Below are 22,495 nucleotides of genomic sequence, written 5' to 3'. Positions count from 1 at the left end.
GAGCTCCGATGAAGGGGGACAATTTTCGACGTGCCTTTTCAGAGCTAATTCTTTCGCGTGACAGTTGGAACGGAGCATAAGGACCCGTCACTTTACCTTATAATTCCGCCTATCCATCCGTCATTTTTTCCCTCGGATTCAAGATTTTTAGGTCTCGATTTTTCCGAATCCCTCAAGTCTCAGGGATACAAAGCTGGAAAAACTTATTGTTTTTTTCAAATGAAGAATTAAACCACGATCCATTCAAGCGCTTACTACTCATCCGCTTCTTTGTCATTTTTCTGAAACAAAATTTTCTAATAGGCAACATCGCTAGGTTACAGGCTCCGCATCAATACTGCCGTACCAAAGGAAAAACGTCTTATGAGCCTTCAGGCGTTGCCAAATTTCCTCCGGCAAATCCAGACAAAGATCCAGAAAGTCCTCCAGACAAAATTATTCTCAATTTAATCCATATTATCTGAACATTTCAAGGAAAAATATGCATAATTTTCCTCCAAAATACAGGTATTACCCGGAGGAATTTAGCAACTCTGGAATGACCATTTCTCTCTCTTTATTTCTCTTTATTTACTGTAATGTGAAAAAATTGTCTTATAAAATACATCATAACATTTTGCATCGGCATGTAATTGATAATTGGGTAAAGATTCAAATAATATATGTACAATTTCAGAAAAAATCATTAATAGATGTAAATAGTTTCACAAAGGTGAGCTCTCCAACACAGTAATGCTGGAACCAGCGGCTTGTTTTAAATTTAATTTGGACCTCAATTTTGTTGAAACCACAAAAAGTGTGCTCATCCCCTCCATTCATCGAGAACTGAAAGTGTCTAGGCCGATAATTCAAATAAAAAAATGTACACAATAACGTCACTGCCCGAAATTCTCACCCGAGTTAGATATGAAACACAAAACATTTGTTACGATTTCACTCGGAATCGCTACGAGGCTTGAATCGGCGTAAATAACCTCTATATCGACATTTTACACGCAAAAACTACCTTATAAGAGCAAGAACACGCGCAAAAGCCTTGCCCGAGAGTATTTTCACCGGAATATAAATTAAACCCCACATGTAATAAAATATCTCATACAGCCGTTCCAATATTTTTGAAATTCCTTTTTCTTGACGCCGAAAATGTCGCTCCCATCCACAAAAGGCGTATAAACTTATGGCATACTGTGAAATCGGCCTCGTAGTATGCTTCCCTGTTGTAATTTGTCACGAAAATTCGTCGAATATTTTGCGACGTATATTGCGGTCTTCTCGAGGCTTGGGCTTTATTTATTGCCTCCGAATAATGCCGCCATTGTTTTCATTGAACACGGCTCGATCGTCGGATTGAAACCGCGTGGAATATGTTATTTATTTATGAAGCTCGTTACTCGAACGGAATCAATTTTCGAATAAACTTTATGCCTTATCGATATCGTTTCCAAACCATTCACGGGTAATTCAATCGGCTGACCGAATCGGCTTAGTAATTGTTATAATTCACGCTAATTATGATATTACATACTTAGTTAGTTAGTTAGAGATTTTATTTATAGACATTCAGCATCCTAAGCTATTAACGTCTTTACAAAGAATTTGTAAGATGGGTATACTTAAAACAAGGATATAAGTCTGTGTATACTACTACACTTATTGTAAGGAAAAGATCATAAATTGAGACATTTTTCGGTACACGGGAGTGTGAGACTTCACCGAAAAAAAGTGAAGTTTATTTAACATTCTGGATGGGGGAAAAAATGTGCGAAAATTCACAAAATATTAAATTACCCGCTACGGCAGTTAGTTTTACGTCACGACATTGCTGAAGTATCTGCTATAGCTAGTTAATTCAGCATTTTGTAAGTTCTCGCACACTTTTTTTACATCCTTTTAAGTAACTTGTGAAGATAGGTAATATACGTCCCGTAGTGAAATTTTGCGGGAGAAAACTTCAAAATTCTAATGAAAATGTACAACGTTCAGGCTATGCGGGGCTCCCTAAACCACCCCACTGCGACTAGGGATCGACTCAACAGGTTATCAGTGACGGCCGAATGTTCATAAAATAAGCGTCATTACTTTTAAAAGCCTCGTTGTTGTGGCTGCCGGGAAGCAGAATGCGTGTCGCTCGCCGCGGGGCATGGTAATAATAAACATGCTTCCGCTACGATCGCTCGAATCCGACGAGAAAGGAAAGGGAAAACTCAATCTCGTCGGAGTTTTCTCCGGCGGGCGCCTGAAAACGTTAGTTATTCTCCCTCACTTTCATCTCAGATCCTGCAACTCTAGGCGTCGCAAGGTCCATGTACGCGGAGAGCATAAGTATTATCATTTAAAAAAGAAAAGAAAAAAGGAAGAAAAAAATAAAAAGTATTAAATGTTAAGAAAAATTCTCGACTTTGAAATTTTTTCTCAATTTAACGGAAATTCCCCCTACTCCAAGAATTTGTTTCATCCTCCTAAAACTCGGAGATTTCACGATTTTCATGGTGGTTTGGTTCTGGATCCGTTTCAACTTTTTGTATTTTTACTTTTCACACCGTCAAAAATCGCTACGAATTAATTATCCTTTTGTAAATTAAAATGGAGCATTAGAGCTGGCCTGTAAGTCATTCAATGGTGTCAGAGCAGTGCTCTGGTGGCTCAAATTAGACCTTGGAATAAATAGTCAATTTTCCACCGGGGCTCTAGCCTTACCAAAATAAATGGCAAGACGTCTTGCCCTGGGAACTTAAGTGTCTATAAGTGTAAAAGAAATTTTTCAAGTTGAAATGTGATTTTATTGAAGGAAAAAATTAAATAATGCAACTTCGTCATCGATGACGAATTTAACCTCTTCTTTTTCTGTAGTTTGGTTTGTTTTTTCACTCAAAAACATTGGTTTTCAAATAAGAGAAATATTAGGATATTTCGAAAAAATTCAAAATTCCCACCTAAACGTTGAACTTGAAGCCTCTAAAGCATTACGTTTGTTAAAACAAACACCGTGCTTTTAGCCATTACTTTTACGCATATAATTCAGTACGTACTGCGAGGGAGCCGGTTTTAATCCTCTCCCCAGCCAAATCCAATCCATTTTAAATTCGCGAAAGTCCTGGGGCTCCGTCGGAGAAAATACCGATACACCTCGCCCGTAAAAGGCTAGTTTCGTTCGCGGGAATTAATTTTGTTCACGGGTGCACTCAGAACATCCCGCGCGACGTTGACGGCTCGGGGGTAAATTCCTCCAAAATCAACCGAAAATTCGGAAATATTATGCGAGACTTGGCAAGTCCTCGCTGACCGAATGCATACTCGATTGATATTTATCGTTAAGTCCTCTCGGACTTGAGCCCGTAAGAGAACGGGGTGTCAGCATTGCCAGATCTCCTCAAAAAAGACCAATTCAACGGCAGTTCGTCGACGAGGGTAGTTGATTTATCCGCGATACGGCAGGTGGAATTTCAAACGTTTCAAAATAGTCCGTTACGAAGCGGGAATCGTCGGGGGTGTGGATTGTTTTATTTTCAACATTTGGCAACTACGCGGGGGTGAGATGTGCGCTGACCCCTTTCGGAGTCTCCCTGCGGGAGTTTCAATCAAAGCCTCTCAAAATTTGCGCTCACGGGTAAGCGTCACCCGGCGTTGCCATTTCGTGCATGATATTGGCAATTTGGGGGTACCGCGTGATGGGGATTTTGGTGGAGATTCGGGGGCGTTGGCGCCATATTAAAACTGCGAGTAACTAGACTCGGAATTACCGGTTAAGTTTGTGTGCTCTGCTCTCGAGCATGTTTAGGTGGGCAGCCTGCAACTTTAAGAGCGCTTTGTTCGTACCGCGCGGTTTCGCGTTCCGCGCCCGGCGATTATTGACTTAGCAGAGCTTCTTCGGGAATAACACTCGTCCACCGCGGCCTCTTCCGGGCTTTCGGACGGAACTGCTCGTTTCGGGGCCATGGATTCATCCGCTCATTTGACTCCTCGTTCCGATTTTACATTATTTGCGAGGTGGTATGGTATGTCTTTTAGATAATGATGAGGTCCCTGCTCCCATTCCATGTTCGTCGAAAGTTCCGGGATCCGGAACTTTTTCCTACGACGTGATCGTCAAAAGTTCCGGGATTCTTTTTAGATTTTTTCAAAAGTTCTGAGAAAGTTCCGGCGAATGCAAAAGATCCGGAACAGTTTAGGGATTTCAAAAGTTCAGGAAAAATTCAGATAAATTTTAAAAAGTCCGAAAATTCGGTACAATTTTTGGGAAATGGGAGCACTGAATGAGGTAACAAGCGGAAACAAACTACTTCAGAACTTCCAGGTTCCGGAACAGAGTATCAATTCTGCCGTGTTGAGGAAGAACATTCTATGAGCATTTTAATGTTGCCGAGTTTTTGTTCAGAAAATATTTATTTTTGAGGAACATTATAAATATTTGTCCTCGAAAGTTTCAGGATTTTCAGATCAAATTATGATCAAAATTTCCTGAAAAATTGGAAGAAAAATATTTACAAATTATCCCAAAAATTTGTGATTTGCGGAAGGCAAATTTGCGACGGCTGATTACTCTTACGGCGTTTCTTCTAAACACGGCAGTACTCACTAAATATTCAGTTAATGGTAGTCCTGATTAATTTGACAAAGAAACAAAGGATATGAGAGGGATTACAAAATAAATTAGTCCGTCCCAAAAGTACTGCCCCTTTTTTCCCCACTGGACGAAAAAAGCGGACATCATGATGTGATTTGTGTGGGGCTGGAATCCGTGTAATTTCCTAAATAAGACCAAAATGAGCTCTGTAACTTAGAATTTGACTGAGATGCAGTATTTTAAAAATGACCTGTCAAAGTTGACCGCTCTGGGATTTCCAGAATTTTTTACGTGAGAAAAACAGAGTTAAAAATGATAACTGCTTTCTTCCGTCTTGTGGCAAAAACGGGCAGTACTTTTAGGACAGCCTTTGCGATAGTTGTCTCATCAGTATGCAAACTTACGTTGCCAAGGGCATCCGTAGATTTCCACCCTCATGCAGACCGTCCTGGGATGTTCGCTGTAAGGTAGAAACCGCACTTTGCTTGCGACGAAAGGAAGATCTAGATCTTGTTTCCACGCCAGATACGTGTTTGTGTTCCCGGGTAGATTCTGAAAAATACAAAAAAGAAGGAGAATATTAGAATCGACTCGTTTGTCTGTAATTTTAGTCTACATGCTCTTAGAGTGTCAGCCATTTTTGGCTCACAGAAAGTTCAATGAGAATAACTTACGTAACAATAATGGATCTCCTGCAGTCAATACTGTTGAAAAGTTACACAAATTTTCTGACTTTCAAGTTTTCGATTGAAGTATTTCCTCATTTTCCCCTGAATGTTCAACACTACTGAGAAAAAACTATGACTTATAAACCAATTAGTGGTTTACATGGAACATGATAGATCAGGAGCAAAATCTGTGCACTTTTCAGTTAGAAATGCCCTAGATTCTCATGGTAATTATAATGCAACGTGTGAGGGGAAATTCAGCAACATCGATTGTCGATTAGTACAGTTACCTTCTTTCGTGAGCGAAACAACGAGTTGACCAACTCACTCTGCTCTCTCTGACCATACTTTACTTCATCAATACTCAGTCATTAATTTATTCCGCGAAAATAACTAACATAAAAAAGCACCGACAAGTCAGACATGATCACCATGTCAAAAAAGATAAAAAAACAATTTGCCAGTCTAATTTGTCGCTTGCTCTCTATCATAAAGCGGAAACAGCCTCTGTCCATGGGCCTGACAGCCGTCGACGCGTCCCGACTTCCCGATAATGGGGAGCGTTTCGTCACCCCTCTGGTGTAAGTTCGTATCTCGATTCCCCCATGAGCTCTATTCCATATATAAATTCATGCTTTCGGGGGCTCATTCGAAATCGAGATAGGCGCTTACGTCAAAAGTGCGACGATTTGCTTGTCCCGTTTTGGGCGAAAAACGGTAAAAGACCAATTGGACGTATTTCTGTCCAAACGGAACTATGTGCATTAAGACATGAGCCCTGAGACCCATAAGAATATATGCATAACAGGGCTCACGTCATAATGCACATAGTTCCGTTTGACAGAAATGCGTCCAATTATCGACTGCAGAGGGATGGTGACACGGGGCGAGGCGAGTTTGTCGGTGCTTAAAACGCCGACCGGAAAAACGCCCAACAAATAAAATAAAAGCGAAAAGTCAACATTTGCAATCGATCAGCGGGGCCCCGAGTCCACGTCCAACTGCAAAACGAAATTATAAACTTTTTTGCCGGCTCTATTTCATTACACTGCTCGATGGGCCGCTTTGATATTCATTGGAAATTCGCTGTCGCGCAATTGACGTTGCCAAGCTTCGTTGTATTTATTTGTATTTTAAAACGAAGATCCTCGGAGGCCTTAATATCGGAATTTTGAAAGGTTTGTTTTCACGAGGGAACAGTGATTTTTTAAAAAGGCGGTTTTATTGATGATTTTCCTTATTTTTTCTATTTTTTACTTTGCCTACTTGATTGATATTAGTAAATAGTGATAAAAAAACACTAAAATACCGCTCGTTAATGTAATAAATGTCTATAAATTGCCGATTGCGGAGCTGATAATTGTGCTCTAAAGGCCAATTTTTTGGCAAAATAACCCTAGAAACGAATTAATTTAAATTCACCTTTTTGGTTGAATAAAATCACTGAACACATCATTCCGCGACGGTTTGAATCGTATTAGCGGCGTCTCTCTTCGATTTAGGAAAATTATTGAAATATTTGAAGAATATGGCAACAATGCACGAGTACGCGTCGCGATCATTGGGACTAGGTATTTTTATTTATTTACTTCAGCTCCCGAGCAATGGATTTTATTTTTTCATGTAGCGTCAGTGAGTGTGAGGGGGGGGGAGGGGTTGATGTGAAAGACATAAAGAGGGAATGGTGCAAAAATAATTCATTGAAGAACTGAAAATGAATCCGCGTGGATATTAAAACCGAGGTCAATATCCCTGAAAGAATGCAACGATATATGCTTTTCCCGTCGGAGTGATTGTCATGTACGGAATTTGATTTTTCCGCATTCGTAGGTGAGAAAAACTCCAAAATAATAAGGAGAGGCCTGAAAAGGAAGACATTTCTGCAATTTTTCCGTGAAAGTCTCCATGACCACCCGGCTGTCCCGCCTGCCCGTCGGGGGATGCCCGACCCTTAGACCCTTCTTGGTGTCATGCTTTTCTGAACTCTTTACGTCCTCCTTAATGAGGGGCTCTATATGCCCCCCCCCCCCCCAAATAATATTCTTAGTTTTGCCAATTATCTTGCGATAACAACTGAATTTTGCGCCATAAGATCAGAATAATATACATTGAAGTCTAATAGAATTTGTCTTAAACTGGGAGAAACTAGTAGATAACCATTCCTCGCAAAGGACACTCAAAATTGCAAGAATGGAGATGTTGCATGTGTAAGGGATTTGCGATTTGACTACTGATTCTTATGTAAAAGTGCGCGAGAAACACGATGGTGCCACTGGTTTTCTCTGAAATCAACTTCCAAGCTCAAAAATAGCTTTCAAGTTGAGGCAAAAATGGAGGGGATATCCCACACTATCCTGAGAGTCCACGTCTACATCAAGACAAACTCTCCATGCAAAGATAGGGATCAAATACATTGACAGGGTTGCCGCATTAATTGAGGACTCCAAAACTGAAAACACGGCATCACTGCTAATTTATTTGCTCCCTATCTTTCCATGGAGAGTTTGTTTTGATAAAGAGGTGGACTTTCAGGATAGCGTGGATATCTCCTCCATTTTGGCCTCAACTTGAGAGCTTTTTTTGAGCTAGTAAGAGGATTTAAGAGAAAACCAGTGGCACCATCGTGTTTCTCGCGAACTTTTACGTAAGAATCAATGGACTAATCGCAAATCCCTCACACATGCAACATCTCCATTGATCCTTCGGCTATACTTAAAAATCTAAAGACAAAAACTGGAAAATATAGACAAATTAAAATGAAAATTGCTAAGATGATCATTCGATCATTCGATGGCGATCCAACAGCCGACCCGCAGAAATCAAACAGCTGAGTTCTCCTGTTGCCAGGAGGTCAGTGGAGGGTCTCTTGTTTATGTCTATAATATGTTTGTTGCTTTAGATGGACAAAAATGAAGTTTACCTTTTCCCGGCGAGTATTCTTGTAGACGACCCACTGTTTGAGGGCGTCCCGCCAGTACTCGATCGAGTAGGACTCGGCGTATTCCTGGCCCTGTCCATTGCCGAACCTCCCCTGAGTTTCCGTCTTGGTGATCAGGTGGTTCCGGTTCAGGTCCACCTCCAGGTACTCTCGCACGTCGCTGCTGATCTGCGCCTTCGGACACCACGCCCCGCCGTTCTTCTCTTGACGGATCCTGAAACACACCCAAACCAAAGTCGTTAGAAATCGAAACACATGTAAGTTCTGGTCATCGTCACTCGGAATGTAGTAGATATCTTATACCCAAGTAGCACAGACTGCAATAAGGAGCAATTACACAGCGAAAGTATTGCAATTCCACTGGGTGTTGTGTATTTTGCCTAGCTCCTATTTGAAGGGGCCGATCGAAACTTATTGCAATTAAATTGACATACGTTGCAATTATTTATTGCATTGCATATTTCCTATCTTTCTGACACAAGGAGCTCATTTTGTTGATTGTTTAAAATTGGCATAAATCGACTAACTGATGTATAAAAATATGCAATTTAATGGTAAAAAATACGATTTTATTTAGAAAGAAATGCAATTTAATTTCAATATTTTCGTTGCCCTGTGCTACTTGGGTAAAGGAAGGTAGTAAAAGAAACCAAAATGTACCCAATTGCATCTGACATTGCCATATTTCTTTACATGTTTCATTTTTTGCAAAAAAACTGGGGAGAATCCTGACTAGAGATTCTGTGAGAATATTTTCCTACGTATTAAAGAAAATTTGCGGAAAGTTACAGAGCGGTGCGTTGTTTCATCATCTTCACAAAAACCAGAGGAAACTAGGCGCACTGGGAAAAAAAAAACAGATTGGATCTAGAGTCCAGACTCTTAAAACATCGACGAGAAAAAATACTCTTGATTCAATCAGATTTAAACTTAAATCAAGAACCAAGCCTCTTTATTTGAGCGAATTTCCTTTTGATTTAAGCTAAAATCTGATTGAATCAAGAGTATTTTTTCTTGTCAATGTTTTCAAGAGTCTGGACTCTAGATCCAATGTGTTTTTTTTGCAGGGCGGCGTAAAATCCAGTTGGACTATTCCTGGTTTGAGTAGTGGCGATTTTGCAAGTTGGCACCACTGTCTTCCTCTATTTATTGTATATTAAACAATCGATTATTAGTGAGGCGGCTGTCAGCTTGTCTCGCCTAAAATCGATACTTTTAATTGATTCAAATGGAGGAAAAACAACGTTGTCGACTCGCAAATTCGCCAAACTCCGACGCTGTCGACGCACGAATAGTTTGGACAAGGTGTCAATTAAAAGTATGACGCGAACTTGGCTGCCTATACCGCGAGGCGCCGGCTCCATTTACCCATTAACCCGTCGCGGCCGCCAGGTAATGCGCCGGCGAAGTTGGCTCATTAATTTCAATTCAAAGACCGCTGTCAGTATTGATAAACACTGCATTATCCGCCTGGAAGTGGCGATAAATTATGCGCCGCTAACCCCGCGTTATTTGCCCCGCGTCGATGTCGTCATGAATTTGAAATTATTTCGGCTCCGGGGGCGAGGGGAAGGGGGGGATGTGCCCCGGTTTTAAAGCACTCGAAACCTATTAAAACGGCGAGCGTGTTTGCTTGGTTGTAATGGAACACCGGTCCATGTTATGGTTGTGGGATGGGATGGGAGACAGGGTGGAAAATGGAGGCTGAAGTGGTTGTGCCTCACATGTTCTGTTGGTGCTTATTTTTTGACCGGAGGGCGATGCGATGGAAAATGTTACGGGCTGACTTTCTACGTCAAATCCTGATGGTGGAAAGTAGAATAATTAAAATTCCAACTGTAAATGTTTGTATTATAAGTCTAACGGACCACTAGAAAGAATATACATTGAAATACCGCAAGAGACGTGCGGTGAAAAACAGTTTCGGATTTGAGAGTCGTGATTGCAGATCAAAGACAAACTGTCCATTTCGGGTTTGGATGTCACTTAATCCATATTCGTAGGCTATTTATTAGAGTTGATAGACAAACCAATAGACAAAGAAGAGAAAGGAAAAGCAGAGCGATCCTATTACTTGAAACGGGTGGTCACTTAGACTAAGGGAGAAAATAATTGACTGCCTATGGGGTCTCTCGGGGGTTGCCGTTTTCGTATACCGCCCTACTTCATCCATTGCAACCACCTGCTTCAGCCAATACGCTCGCTCCTCTTTCCTCCTGTCTTCTTTGTCTATCGCCTTGTCTATTAATTTTAATAATCAGCCCGCTGGAAGCTTTAGCGGTGGTTATTTTGAGTTCAGTGGCCGTAGCCTTAAGTCCTGAGTCCGAATCTTAGTTAAGTCCAATTTGGATACATAAAAAATGTTCCTACTGTATAGTTCTTTAACCCTGGAAACACCATTAATTAGAGCTTTCAGAGAAAATGCTTTTTATTCAATAGAACCAAAATCAATGAGTCAATCGGGCATTTAGAACCTAATTCAAGTGCAATTAGTGTGCATATTATGTACTGCAACAGAAACGATCTCCTGTCGAAGCGCTTACTAAGGGGGAAAAACGAACAAAAAAAAGTTTTTATGAACATAAGAGTGGAAGTATAAGGATGAAAGGTCACTAAAAAAATTACTCGGGGGCCAATTTTACCGTTTCACCTTTTTAATAATTTCCTCTCCTTAGGGCTGATCTACTCTCACTTCCGGATCTGATCGGAACCGAGCGTGGAATAAAGGAACTAGAGCAGCCCTCTTTCTTGAAAAGTAAAGCGAAACTTTTTAATTGAGTAGAAAAATGTATTAAAGGGAGCAGGATACACGATTTGTCTTAATTTGCATGTGTTTTAAGTAAAGACATTTAAAAGTTTTAATGAGTTTCAAGACCAACTGCTAAGTCTTAATTTTTTAAAGTATTATTTATTCATTTCCCTTTCCCCTCTATTCCCCGGGTCTCTCCACTTCCTCCCTTTATTGAAGCGGAGCGAATAAAAGAAGTAATAATTTTCCGTCTCCTTTCTTACACACTTATTAGTTTAGATTAACAAGACATTTTAATTAATTGAATAAAAACTGAGAGAGAGCAACTTTCCAAGGAGCCCTGTTCCTTGTCGCTCGCCTGCTCTGACCTAGTCTTTTTACGACGCAGCCCGTGACAATACTACCGCGAAACTTTAAGTCTTTGAAAGATTGCCAAATTTCATAGCGTTCGAGCCTTTTTGACAAAATTAAGGAATTAAACAATGGAGACACATCTTTCTCGAGAGTTTTGGAAAAAGACAAATGTGGTAGTTTGCGGCTGTTAACATATTTCAAATTGGGATGCATGAGAAATTTGCGAGCTTAAGACCATCAAGGAGGAGCAAAAACGAAAAACACCCGCAAAAATTACTGAGAGCTTCATTAAATTCCATAGCTGCTTAGAAAGTGTTCAATCCTCCTGAGGCTACGTCCTGAGAACGTAGCCTGACTGAAAACGTTTTCAATCCGACTCTTTTTATTTAAACTCCCGCAGCCAATATTCGGAGGTAATGAAATTGGTCACTTTACAATTTTCGTCCTCTCTCTTTTCTCTACGAAAACTAAACGTTTTTAAAGCTTTAATCGCCATCTCTAGCTTGAATCAAAAATAAATCCGCTTAAATTAAGAGGCTTGGTTCTCCATCCGAGCAAAAATCCGATTGAATCAAGAGTATTTTTTTTTGGTCAGCGTTTCTAAGAGTCTAGACTCTAGATCCAAGCGACTTTTTTTATAGTGCTGGGATCCAAGACACTTTTCGTTCTGTGATTCTAAAATACCGAGGAGATTTGGCGGTACCGCGTGAGCAACAACTGAAATGGATGAAACTTGAGAGTGCCTTCGCTTTGAAAGTTCACAATGCAACTTTCAAATAGTTGCGAGACAATAAAGGAAACGCGAAATTGTTCTACGTAACGCGGCTCGGACCCGCGCGGAGTACATTTGCTTATCACGGTTGACGAGTGGGGAGCGGGGGCACGGAGCGAAAAAGAGGGAATCCGAGGCGAATTACCCCGCCGACGCGACGTCTGTTTGAGGTATGCGGCAGCGCTGAAATTGCATTACGCATGCTTCATGAGCACCGAGTTTATTATTCGCAAAATGCGAGGAAACCGCGTTACGTTCTTTTCGTCGCTCCGGCAGGAGCCGGTGTGTTGCACTTTCTCTCACGCTTATGCTCCCCGGCTGGGAAAAAGAGAATCTGTGTTCGTTTCAGCCGCACTCTTTTCCTGGATAAACGGTGGACGCTCCGAGTGAAAACGGAAGGAAATGAGGATTGAGAAGTCTGTTTAAAAAAAAGAAAGAAAAACCACGAGTGCCTGTTCTTTTCCTTCTTTCTATCTTTTCCTTGGGATAAATTGGATCAGATTTAAGAGCAAGAAACCACTTTGATTACAAAAATTTTGCATCTTCATCTGTGAATAAAACGAATGACTGGAATAGCATAAATAGTTTGCAGTTTGCTTTAAAAAAAATGTTGGCTTTAAAAGAAAATGATCATGTACACCGTATTACTATACATTATGGACCATATTTTGCAATTTGTGTGCAGTTTGAATAAAATGGCTTTTTCGAAGAATGAATCCAATTTAATCGTTCGTGTAACCCTACTGGGAAAGAGCCTCCTCATTACAAACTACTATTTTCGGCCACCAGCAGATGACAAACTCTAGATATAGGTTCTGGCTCCGATAGTTCTTATTGTTAGTGAGAACATGTTTTTTTTACCGCCATACCCGCCAACCTTCTAGCTGTCAGGGGTTCATCCTTCGGTTTTCCTAATATCACTTAGACAGAGCATCTATTTAAGTGAAAACTTCAGCACAGGGATAAACTTCAAAAAATTTGAGGGAAGAGAGAGTTTTTTTTTTTTACATATACTTTTTTTGATTAGGGGTAATTTCTCTTTCTTTTCTTTTTCCCTGCGTAGATCCGAGAGTCAAGCATCCCCTCTTTTCTCGGCATCACGCGGGGGTTGTTCGCAACGAGGGGCCGGGTCGTGTTTTCAGAAGTCAACTTTTTACATTTTGACGGGCGAAGCCGCACTTTAGCAACTTATTTCCATAACGCGGCTCGCAAAAGTTTCGGAACGATTTCAATTTCCACCCAGATTGCTCTGGATATTGCCTCGCCACTGAATATTTTGAGGCGATACTTGCGTGCTAACGAACGTGGGACCGTTTCTTTATGAAACGGGGAAAAAGTACTCTGTAACTTGTGCCGATGAAAATCCCTCTTTAGAGAGGACCTCTTCATCTCGTGAACGGAACACGTCTGCATTATTGTTTCGGTGCTGGTATCTTTCGCCTTATTAGTTACTTGTGAGAAAGGCATAATTATGGCGAGCTGGAGGAAACGTCTCTTGGATCCAGAGTCAAGAATTTTGAAAAATTTGACGACAAAAAAATACCCTTTATTCAATTGGATATTTTCCTTTAATACATATTTTTTTTTATCAATTTAGATGAGAATAATCCATGCAGAGTAACCAAGCATGTCAGAATCATGAGTTGAAAAACGCTGACTCCGCGATTTTAAATAATAGGGCCTAACATAGAGCAAAGTGACGCGACGTGCTGCCAGCACGCAACGCGCACTGGCGCCTACAAACCTAAGGGGATACTTCACGCATTGCGCAATGCTTGAAGTATCCACTTAGGTTTGTAGGCGCCAATGCGCGTCTCGTGCTGGCCGGCCGCCCGCCCGCCGCGCCACAGCGTGCTCCGCGTGCTTGAATCAAGAGGAAATACGCTTAAATTAAAAGGCTTAGCTCTCGATTCAAACAAAAACCCGATTGAATCAAGAGTATTGTTTCTTGTAAAATATTTTAAGGATCTGGACTCTGGATCTAAGAGCCTTTGTATTATTATTAATGAAATTTAATTTTAAATGCTTTACACTATGATTTCTATTATGAGAAAAGACCATCTGAGGTGTTGAATTATTGCTCTCCGCCTTACATTCTAAAGCTCATAGCTTTCTCAGGAAAAATTTTGATAAATTCTAGGATATTTTTTTAGATTTTTTGAAGTTTCTCTAAAAAAAAATCTCGCTCCCTGGGATTTGGCATATACATAGGGTGTCCCAAAAGTACCGGGACTGGTTCTGTAACTTCGAAAGACCCGCCTTTAACATATTTGCAACAGGTGGAAGCGTTTACGTTCGGGGAATAAACATTTCCTTAAGGACAATTGTGAGCAACTGTTATTTGCCTACTCGTTGACACTTGAGTACCCAGTGCCTGCCTCCTTGCTGGTTGATGATCTTCAGTTGATGCTATGACGCCGAAAAACATTCGTGTGTTTACTAAACAAAGAAGAGATCGACACGGCGCCGTCGCTCAACATTCAACTAAGAAAGAGATAGGCCAGCACGTCAAGTCCACAAAGTAATAGTCACCATCATCGATGGACTAAATAGAAAATCTCTCTTTGTCCCTGAGCTTGTGACGTCATGTAAACCAAAAAACGGGAGTCTATTAGATATGGATTATATACCCTCTAATTCTCCCAAAAAAGGAATTCCTATTTTCACTAATAATTTAAATCCAATCCAACCTCAAATATCTATATAAAAGGAAAAAGAAGAAGGGGGGGGGGGGTAACCTAACAATTTGATCGGGAATTCTGATTGCTAACTTCACACCCGATAAAAACACGGATCGGGCTTAAGATGATCCTGATTGTTTCACTACTGTTATCCATAAAAGGTAAATCCTCATTCTCTACAAAATCAAGCTCCAATAAGAATAATACAAAGTAACTACTGAACCAGCGTTGTCGAGACGAGAAAAAATCACGAGTACCCCAATTTGAACGGATCTCCCCGGCGGCAACCCAAAATCCGACACCCTCCCGAGGGCCTCTTCACAAATCGGTGTTTTTTACTCGCTTTACTTTTCGAGCATCGTCTCAAATCGGCAAATTTGTAAGCGAGATAAGACGGGGCGCCTTTTTAAGGTTGAAATTAAATCTGGAGAGGTAATAATAGCGGGAGTGCACGTTCCGGCACAGACAATTTTATTAAATTCGTTTCGGTCCTCCACGCAGCGCCACGTCAGTGACTTTTACACTCGGATTCCTGGATCGGCGGAACCTACGCTGGAAGTCGGTCGTCTTAGTTTCATGACGTAATAAAACCGGGAGCGTAAAACGCTAAAGATGGCGATTGAAGCTTTAAAAACGTTTAGTTTTCGTAGGGAAAAGAAAGAGGGCGAAAATTTTACGGCGACCAGTTTCATTAGCTTCGGATATGGGCTGTAGGAGTTTAAATAAAAAGGAGTAGGATTTAAAACGTTTTCAGTCATCATTTGGACGTATTTCTATCAAACGAAACTATGTGCATTAATACATGAGCCCTGAGGCTCATGAGAATATGTGCATAACAGGGCTCACGTCATAATGCACATAGTTCCGTTCGATAGAAATACGTCCATTTATATAAGATACCTGGACGCCTTAAATTGTTACGTGTTTGAAATTGTTTGTTCTTGAGATCTGCTACTCCAAATCTCGTGATCATCGTGAATATTCATACATAAAACTAACAATGTAAGAAAGTATCGTGGATCCAGAGTCAAGGCTCTTAAAAAATTGACAGTAAAATATACTTTCGATTCAACCGAATTTTTGCTTGAATTGCGAGCCAAGCCTCTTAATTTAAGCGGATTTCCTTTTTGACTTGAGTAAAAATAAGATTAGATCAAATGTATTTTTTCCTGGTCAAATTTTTTAGGAGTTTGGACTCTGGATCCGAGAGATATTTTTCTAGTGAAGCATACATTTACGTGCCTGATAATTTTTAGGCAAAACAGCACTGGAAGAATGGTTACTTTATAGTTTAAAATGTTGAGTTTTGTTACAATACACAATACTTGGTGTATTACTGCTTCTTTACGATTACACTAATTGGATATTTTTTAATAGTCATCGGTTCGTAGATAACCTTCTGACTTGTATTTTTTTTTTTTTTTTTTTTTTTTTTTTTTTTTTTTTTAAAGTAAATATTACCAAAAATACATTAAACTAGAGCGCATAAGACGTGCGGAGTATAGATCAACATGTTCTGACCGTACTTACGGCAATGAACGTTATGCGGGATAAAATCCCTTCACTGCTGCAGGAGAGAAGAAATCCCTCCTCCAGTTACGATAATAATTTTGCAACAGCTTAGAACGAGCTTAAATAAAGCGGGAAAAACAGAGTACGCAGGTGCATCCAAGTCGCCATAAAAGGTTCTCTAAAAACTCGTAACTCTATGCAGAATGAAGCCTGGAACACTCAAGAAAATTCCTTGAAATATCGGAACATCCGAGCATACAAGGCTCCAATGAAAAGCACGGAAACATAGCGGAGGGAATCGCGGAGGGCGGAAAAAAATATGCAACCCCGTCTCATTACATCCCGCTCCAAAGCCGCATAAATAAATAAAAATGTAGAAATTATTTGGGGCCGGTTTTGTTCATCTATAACGAGGGATTAGGCGCGTCAAAACCAATTTACAGCTTAAGTATGATTAAATAGGAGTGGAGGAAAAAAGCAGCGCCCCCACTCCCTCCCCCGGGGTGGGGGCCGGGGGAGGCGAGAGAAAATGATGATATTACAGAAGTTACTCGTCGCACTTTTTTCAGAGTCGCTGTAAGTCCTCGCGATTTTGATTTCATACAAATGAACGAGGGGACTCAACAACTTTGACAGAGATACGGTTTTTTCCCTCTCTCTCTCTTTGTGTTGGGATGAATTTTATTCCTCCGGTCTTTTGATAGAGTCTCCGGTTGGATCGTATAAATTTACAATCTGTATTCAAAGAGCCTACGCAGGAAAATGGATCAGCTCGGTACTCGGTGAAGCACTGTCAAAGAGACTCTGTATGCATTTAAGGGCAAGGTTCCGCATCCGGATTAATTATGAGAATCCGGAACAACAAAACTAATTGCTTTTTGAAACACGCGGAAAAACATTGGTAACAATTATTTCTTTTCCGCTTAATTTTTCATCGAAGATGTTGAACGGTAACTATCGTCTTAGTTATTTTTGTAGCAATGCAAGAACTGCGTTTAATATGCAAACCGGTTTGAATCAGTGCGGAGGCGTGAGTGATTGATTATCGATATTTCCCCATTTGAAGCTATGGTGAGGAATCGATCATCGATTTTTTTTCGTATGTTTCAACGGTAGATCAATCCATATATCGCAAAGCACGCCACGATATTGGTTTGGATGTTGCATCAACTCTCGTGATTGTAAGTAATTCACGCGAAAATTACACACATTAGTCACAAAATTCTCTTCCGTTGTTACACGCGTTGTTGTGGTGTTATTGCAATAAGTTCTGTGTCGAAAACAGAGTGCTACATTAAATCAATCTTTTTTTAGTTCGACCGTGCAGAACCTAGGACAACATCTGATGGCCAAACATTCCACAGTAGGAGCCCCCAGGAACTGGAACCGAGGAGAGGAATATGGAAGTGAAATGAAGGAAGGGAATAAGAAGAAGACGGAGAAAAAGTGGGAGAAGAAAAATGAGATGAAGAAGAGGAAATGGAGGAGGGAGAGGAAGAAGATGAAGAATATGAAGAAGAGGAAGAAGAGGCAAAATAGGAAGAAGAGGAAGATGAGGAAGAGGAAGAAGAAGAGGAAGAAGTGGAAGAGGAGGAAGAGGAGGAAGAAGTGGAAGAGGAGGAAGAAGTGGAAGAGGAGGAAGAGGAGGAAGAGGAGGAAGAGGAGGAAGAGGAAGAAGAGGAAGAAGAATAATATCCCTCCTCCAAAAAAATCAAAGTGAGAAAATTTGCAACGTTCTATTTGACGGCCACTAGGCCACGCGCTCTAGGTTATTACGAAACCGCACAGGAGTAACAGGGGGTAGCTACTTGGAGAGGGGTGGCCAGCCGGTATTATCGGAAGCTTAGCGGGAAATAAAACCCCGGGTCAAACACTCTTATCTCTTGATGCGTATAATAAGTGAGGCTGGGGGTGGATAGGGAGCGCATCTTAGCTACTTCTTCGGATTGGTATTGCGCTTTTCATCACTGTAGGGCTCTTCCCGGGATCTCGGCGTCCTCGTGGGTAACGTTCGGTGCTGGAGCATTACTACCCTCTCATTGAGGAGCTGCGAGTCTTTATTGCTGCCAAGATGCTGGGGGTGAGAAGTTAGAGGGCAGCTGGTAGATGGCGCTGCTATCGAGGGTGCATTTGTTAACCTCGTTTGCTGCATGGAGTAGGAACTTTGAGCTATAAGTAACACCGATATGAGCTGTGGATTGATGTCGATTGTAGCCAATAATTCGGAATTTTCATCATAATTGGACCGCGATAAATAGAAAGGAACCACGCCACATCAGCTACTGCCAAATTCAACAGGGGAATTTGTTTTTTTACGAGAGAACGTTTGTGCGGATTCCTTTGAAAATTTTAAGGACTTTGCTGTGTATTATGGGAAAAAATTCACAGAAATTCGCACAAAAATCTGCACAACCGTTTTCATGTAAAAAATTAAATTAGCCGATTTTTGGCAATAGCTGTTGTGGCTTGGTTCTTTTCTGTTTAACGCGGTCCAATTATAAAGGTAACAAAATTATAGAAACTGTCAAGGTACCACAATGATTTGGCTATAAAATATTAAGCTACAATATATAGTTAATATTTTCACTATGGCAATGATTCTAAAAGTCACATGGTTTTATCTTCCCTTTTAATCAGGAAAAGCAATTGCATGAAAAAATCGGGGTTAAACTCGATTAGTTCACGGAGTTTCTGTATAAATAAACATAACTTTCATGAATTATTTACTACGGAAGAAGCGAGATAAAATACTAGGAAACGTGGCTCAAACTGTAAGTAACAAGGTGGTAAAACAATGCTGATTCCACACTATTTTGCGAGGAAAACAAGGTTAAAAAAGTTCAAAAATCAATTTTTACCACCTTGTCACCACAGAAAAAGTCTAGAATCATCCAAATGATGTCGATAATTTTGATTTTTGGGTGGTGATTTTTTGGTGATTTTTGGATTTTTGATTGATTCAAAATGAGTCATTTTTTGTGTGAGCTAAACATTTTTCGGGGAGAAAATTTAGAGGAGGAGATACAAGTTGGAGAATTACGTAAGACCGGACATGATCGCCCCTCACCCTCATAAGAAAAACTCATACTCCCTCCCCATCCGCAACTGACTTACGTATAATATTTAAAGTGCCACCGAGAGCCACTTATCATAAAGCCGGGCATGAACATGGCTAATCAAGTAAAAAGCGGATCTTTCAGTGGTCATTCGCTCCCCAAAATGGCACTTCATTAAAAATCAATAACTGTAAAAAAACCAATGAGTACACCCAACCCAACCGCAAGAAAAACTTTACCTGACACATATCGGACCAACCTTCGATATCCCCACACTACCCCCCACCCCAAATCGTCCTGCGGCGTGCAATTTCAATAACCTTTCGGGCTGCGGCGCGCTAACCTGTCCGTAATTTAATTTTATTGGGCTGCAACCGCGCGTAAAAGTTCTATCGGCGCTAACTCCGTTAAAATAATACTGAACCCGTTAATCTATTTCCGCGGTGAAATCCTCTCACCCTCCGCAGCGCTCGCCACGGAAAGAAAATGTTTTGCGCGGGGGAGAAAGGGATGGAGGGGGAGGGTTGAGAACAGACGCGGGCGAGACGGCTTGGCGCGGCGAGTCCTCGCGGTGTTTTCGGTCGTTGGTCTTGCTTTGCCGAAGAAAAACCTTGTATGAGCACTTGGAAGTTGCCAAATTTTGATAAATTAGAAATACACTGATGTATAATCTGTACGTATGTGCGTGTATGTATAGAGAGTTAGGTAGTTAGTTAGTATATTTTAAGACATTCAGCGTCACAGGCTATTTACGTCTTAACAGAGAATTTTGAAAATGGGAGTATATACGAAAATTTTGATTTTTAAATTAAGAGAGGTGAAGAGTTTCAGAATTTTGGTAGTAAAATTGGGTTCATCGCATGTAAGTGGGTTTGTATTTCTGTTGATTGTAGGGGAATATTGGAGATATTGGAGGGCAGAGCAGTCCATAAGTACGTGTTTGATGGTTAGAGGTGATGAATTACAGAAGTGACAGGGGTTGATTTTCTTTGGAGAGTGTGTAGAGATATACTCAGTATAATAGGGATTTTTTATTTATATTTTTTCAGATGATGCGGTAACTTACAATTAAATTTCGGATCCAAAAGAGTCTCGACTCTCCGCGGGGTCGAAACCGAAGCTATCGTAGATAGTTCGAAACTGAGATATTTTACCAGGAAAAATAATTAAAAAGGCTGTATTTTAAAGGAAAATCCAATAAAAAACGTCTCAAATAATAGACAGAATGTAATTATTCGTTGAAAATGAATAATTTACCTTGAAGAAGTTATTTTGGCGAACATTGTTTCTGGAAGAAAATATAAGTTTGTGCCGTAAAATTGCCGCCGTGCGTAAATTGGAGCTGGAGCCTCCGAGAAAATTGCGGATAACCGAGATCTTACCGTACTTGAGAATTTAAGGCCAAAGATGATAACTTCTTTGAAAAATAACTACATATTTTAGAACATATTCGATTTCTGTTGATTGGACTCTGACAAATTCTAAAGTACGACCAAAAATACATATGATGAGTCTGGTCTTTTCATGGGTCGCTGGTTGGAGCACGTAGTGCGGATACCAAAAACGAATTATAATGGAAATATTGTTTTTATCTGATAACTTGAAACGGCAAAAACGTAGATACGTTTGTTTCACTCCCAACACTCTAAGGTGTGAATTAATTTGAGTCTCAGATTCAATGGCACACATATCTCTGTTGTAGCTTTTGTAAAGACTTTGTTTCACAGTTTTTCCTTAAAATTTCAAAATGTTGGTAATAATTTGTACAAAAAAGAAAACATTGATAAAAATTTGCAACATTATGACACAGAGAAATAGTTCAATTCTTTTTTTAAAAAAAGAAAACTGAAAAAATCATCGCTAGGAATAAGTAAAACTATGTCATAGAGGGTTCATTGCAGAACTAGGAGTTATGGTGATGTGTAGTCTCAGATTTGGATGTATTTATATAGAGTTGGCGTGTGACATAGTTCCTTTTAGTATGAATACGTCAATTCATAAGAGCGTGTTCAGTATTTTGACCTTTTTTCCGAAACACATCTGCCCAGCGTGGGACGACAGAGTCCTAAATAATATCTAAGCTATGAAAAAATCATAGAAGCACTCTCGGACGGAAAAAAAACGCCGGTACGGCCAAATTGATTCCATTTTGATGGGAATAGTATTTCTACAAAAAAAACGTCCGCGTCTGCACATCGCATCCGATGCCTTATTTATATTTTGAACCGGAAACTCCGGGGTGGAGGCCCGGCCCGAAATCGAGCTCCGTCGCTCCGGCGAATTGATGCCCCGCGCCGGTAGTTATTTTTGAAAAAGACATTAAATTTTTATGTCCGACAGCGGCCGGAGCCGAGGCCCAGGTAGGAGAGAAATGCGCGCGACGGCCTGCAACACGTATTGCGTTTCCACCGGATCAGGCGCATAAAAGTCACTTGGTCCGTCATCGAATCGATATTGCTGAATTATGCATTTAATATCGCAATAAAACAACGGAGCCGGAATACGTCGATGTCAGATTTGGCGATTTTTGCAAATTGCACGGAGGAAATGCTTCAGTTTATATGGAGCACTACACAGTTTTAGGTTCAGGTGACCGAAGGTTCCAGCCATTAGAACTAAACTTCAAATCGGACAACGGTAGTTTTTACCAGTCGTACTGAGACTCATTTTTCAACAATTAAAATTTTACATACGGACCAATGTTGGCATGCAGAGAGAAACCAAACACATTAATTATAACGTAGAAAAATAGGTTTTATTCCTCAATATGATTCAGTCGTATTAAATATACAACTTTTCTCTTATTTTCACAGTCAAAATATCTTTGCTTGACTTCAAATTTTTGATAGAAGAGACTGAGCCATCAACGATTGGACTACATTTTGCAATTAAGAACTCTAAATTGTGGCTCACTTTAGGAAAAACGTATGCACCATTGGTTTCCCTTAACTCATAAGCTTTGTACGGATGAGAGCCAGAAATTATAGTTCCGAATTGCAAAATACATTCCATTTATCGCTCCTGTAATGTAAGGACGAATCTCTATTTTCGCGTGAACCCTGAAAAGCATGGAGTTACATGAATAACAAGACTCAACTCATAAATTGACTGATTTTTGCAATTAGGAACTGAAATTTCTGGCTCAGTTTAAAGTTAACGTATGTACCATTAGCTTCCCTAGGCTCATAAGTCTTTCTACGG

The 22,495-nt window shown here is 40.4% G+C and overlaps 1 protein-coding gene across 1 annotated transcript in view; it reads right to left on the bottom strand.

Moving 5' to 3' along the window:
• The window catches only part of LOC109042981 (discoidin domain-containing receptor 2), a 337,676-nt gene that overhangs the window by 61,799 nt on the left and 253,382 nt on the right, over nucleotides 1–22,495 (bottom strand). The window contains exons 4-5 of the mRNA XM_019059980.2: nucleotides 8,153–8,384; nucleotides 4,969–5,116 (exon numbers count right to left, since the gene is read on the bottom strand). Coding sequence (XP_018915525.2) covers nucleotides 4,969–5,116; nucleotides 8,153–8,384 — 380 coding nt within the window. The remainder of the gene's footprint in view (nucleotides 1–4,968; nucleotides 5,117–8,152; nucleotides 8,385–22,495) is intronic.

The sequence above is a fragment of the Bemisia tabaci genome, chromosome 6 (assembly GCF_918797505.1).
Source record: "Bemisia tabaci chromosome 6, PGI_BMITA_v3".
NCBI lineage: Eukaryota > Metazoa > Arthropoda > Insecta > Hemiptera > Aleyrodidae > Bemisia > Bemisia tabaci.
The sequence above is the reverse complement of the archived record's forward strand: the minus strand, read 5'-3'. Positions and strand labels throughout refer to the sequence as shown.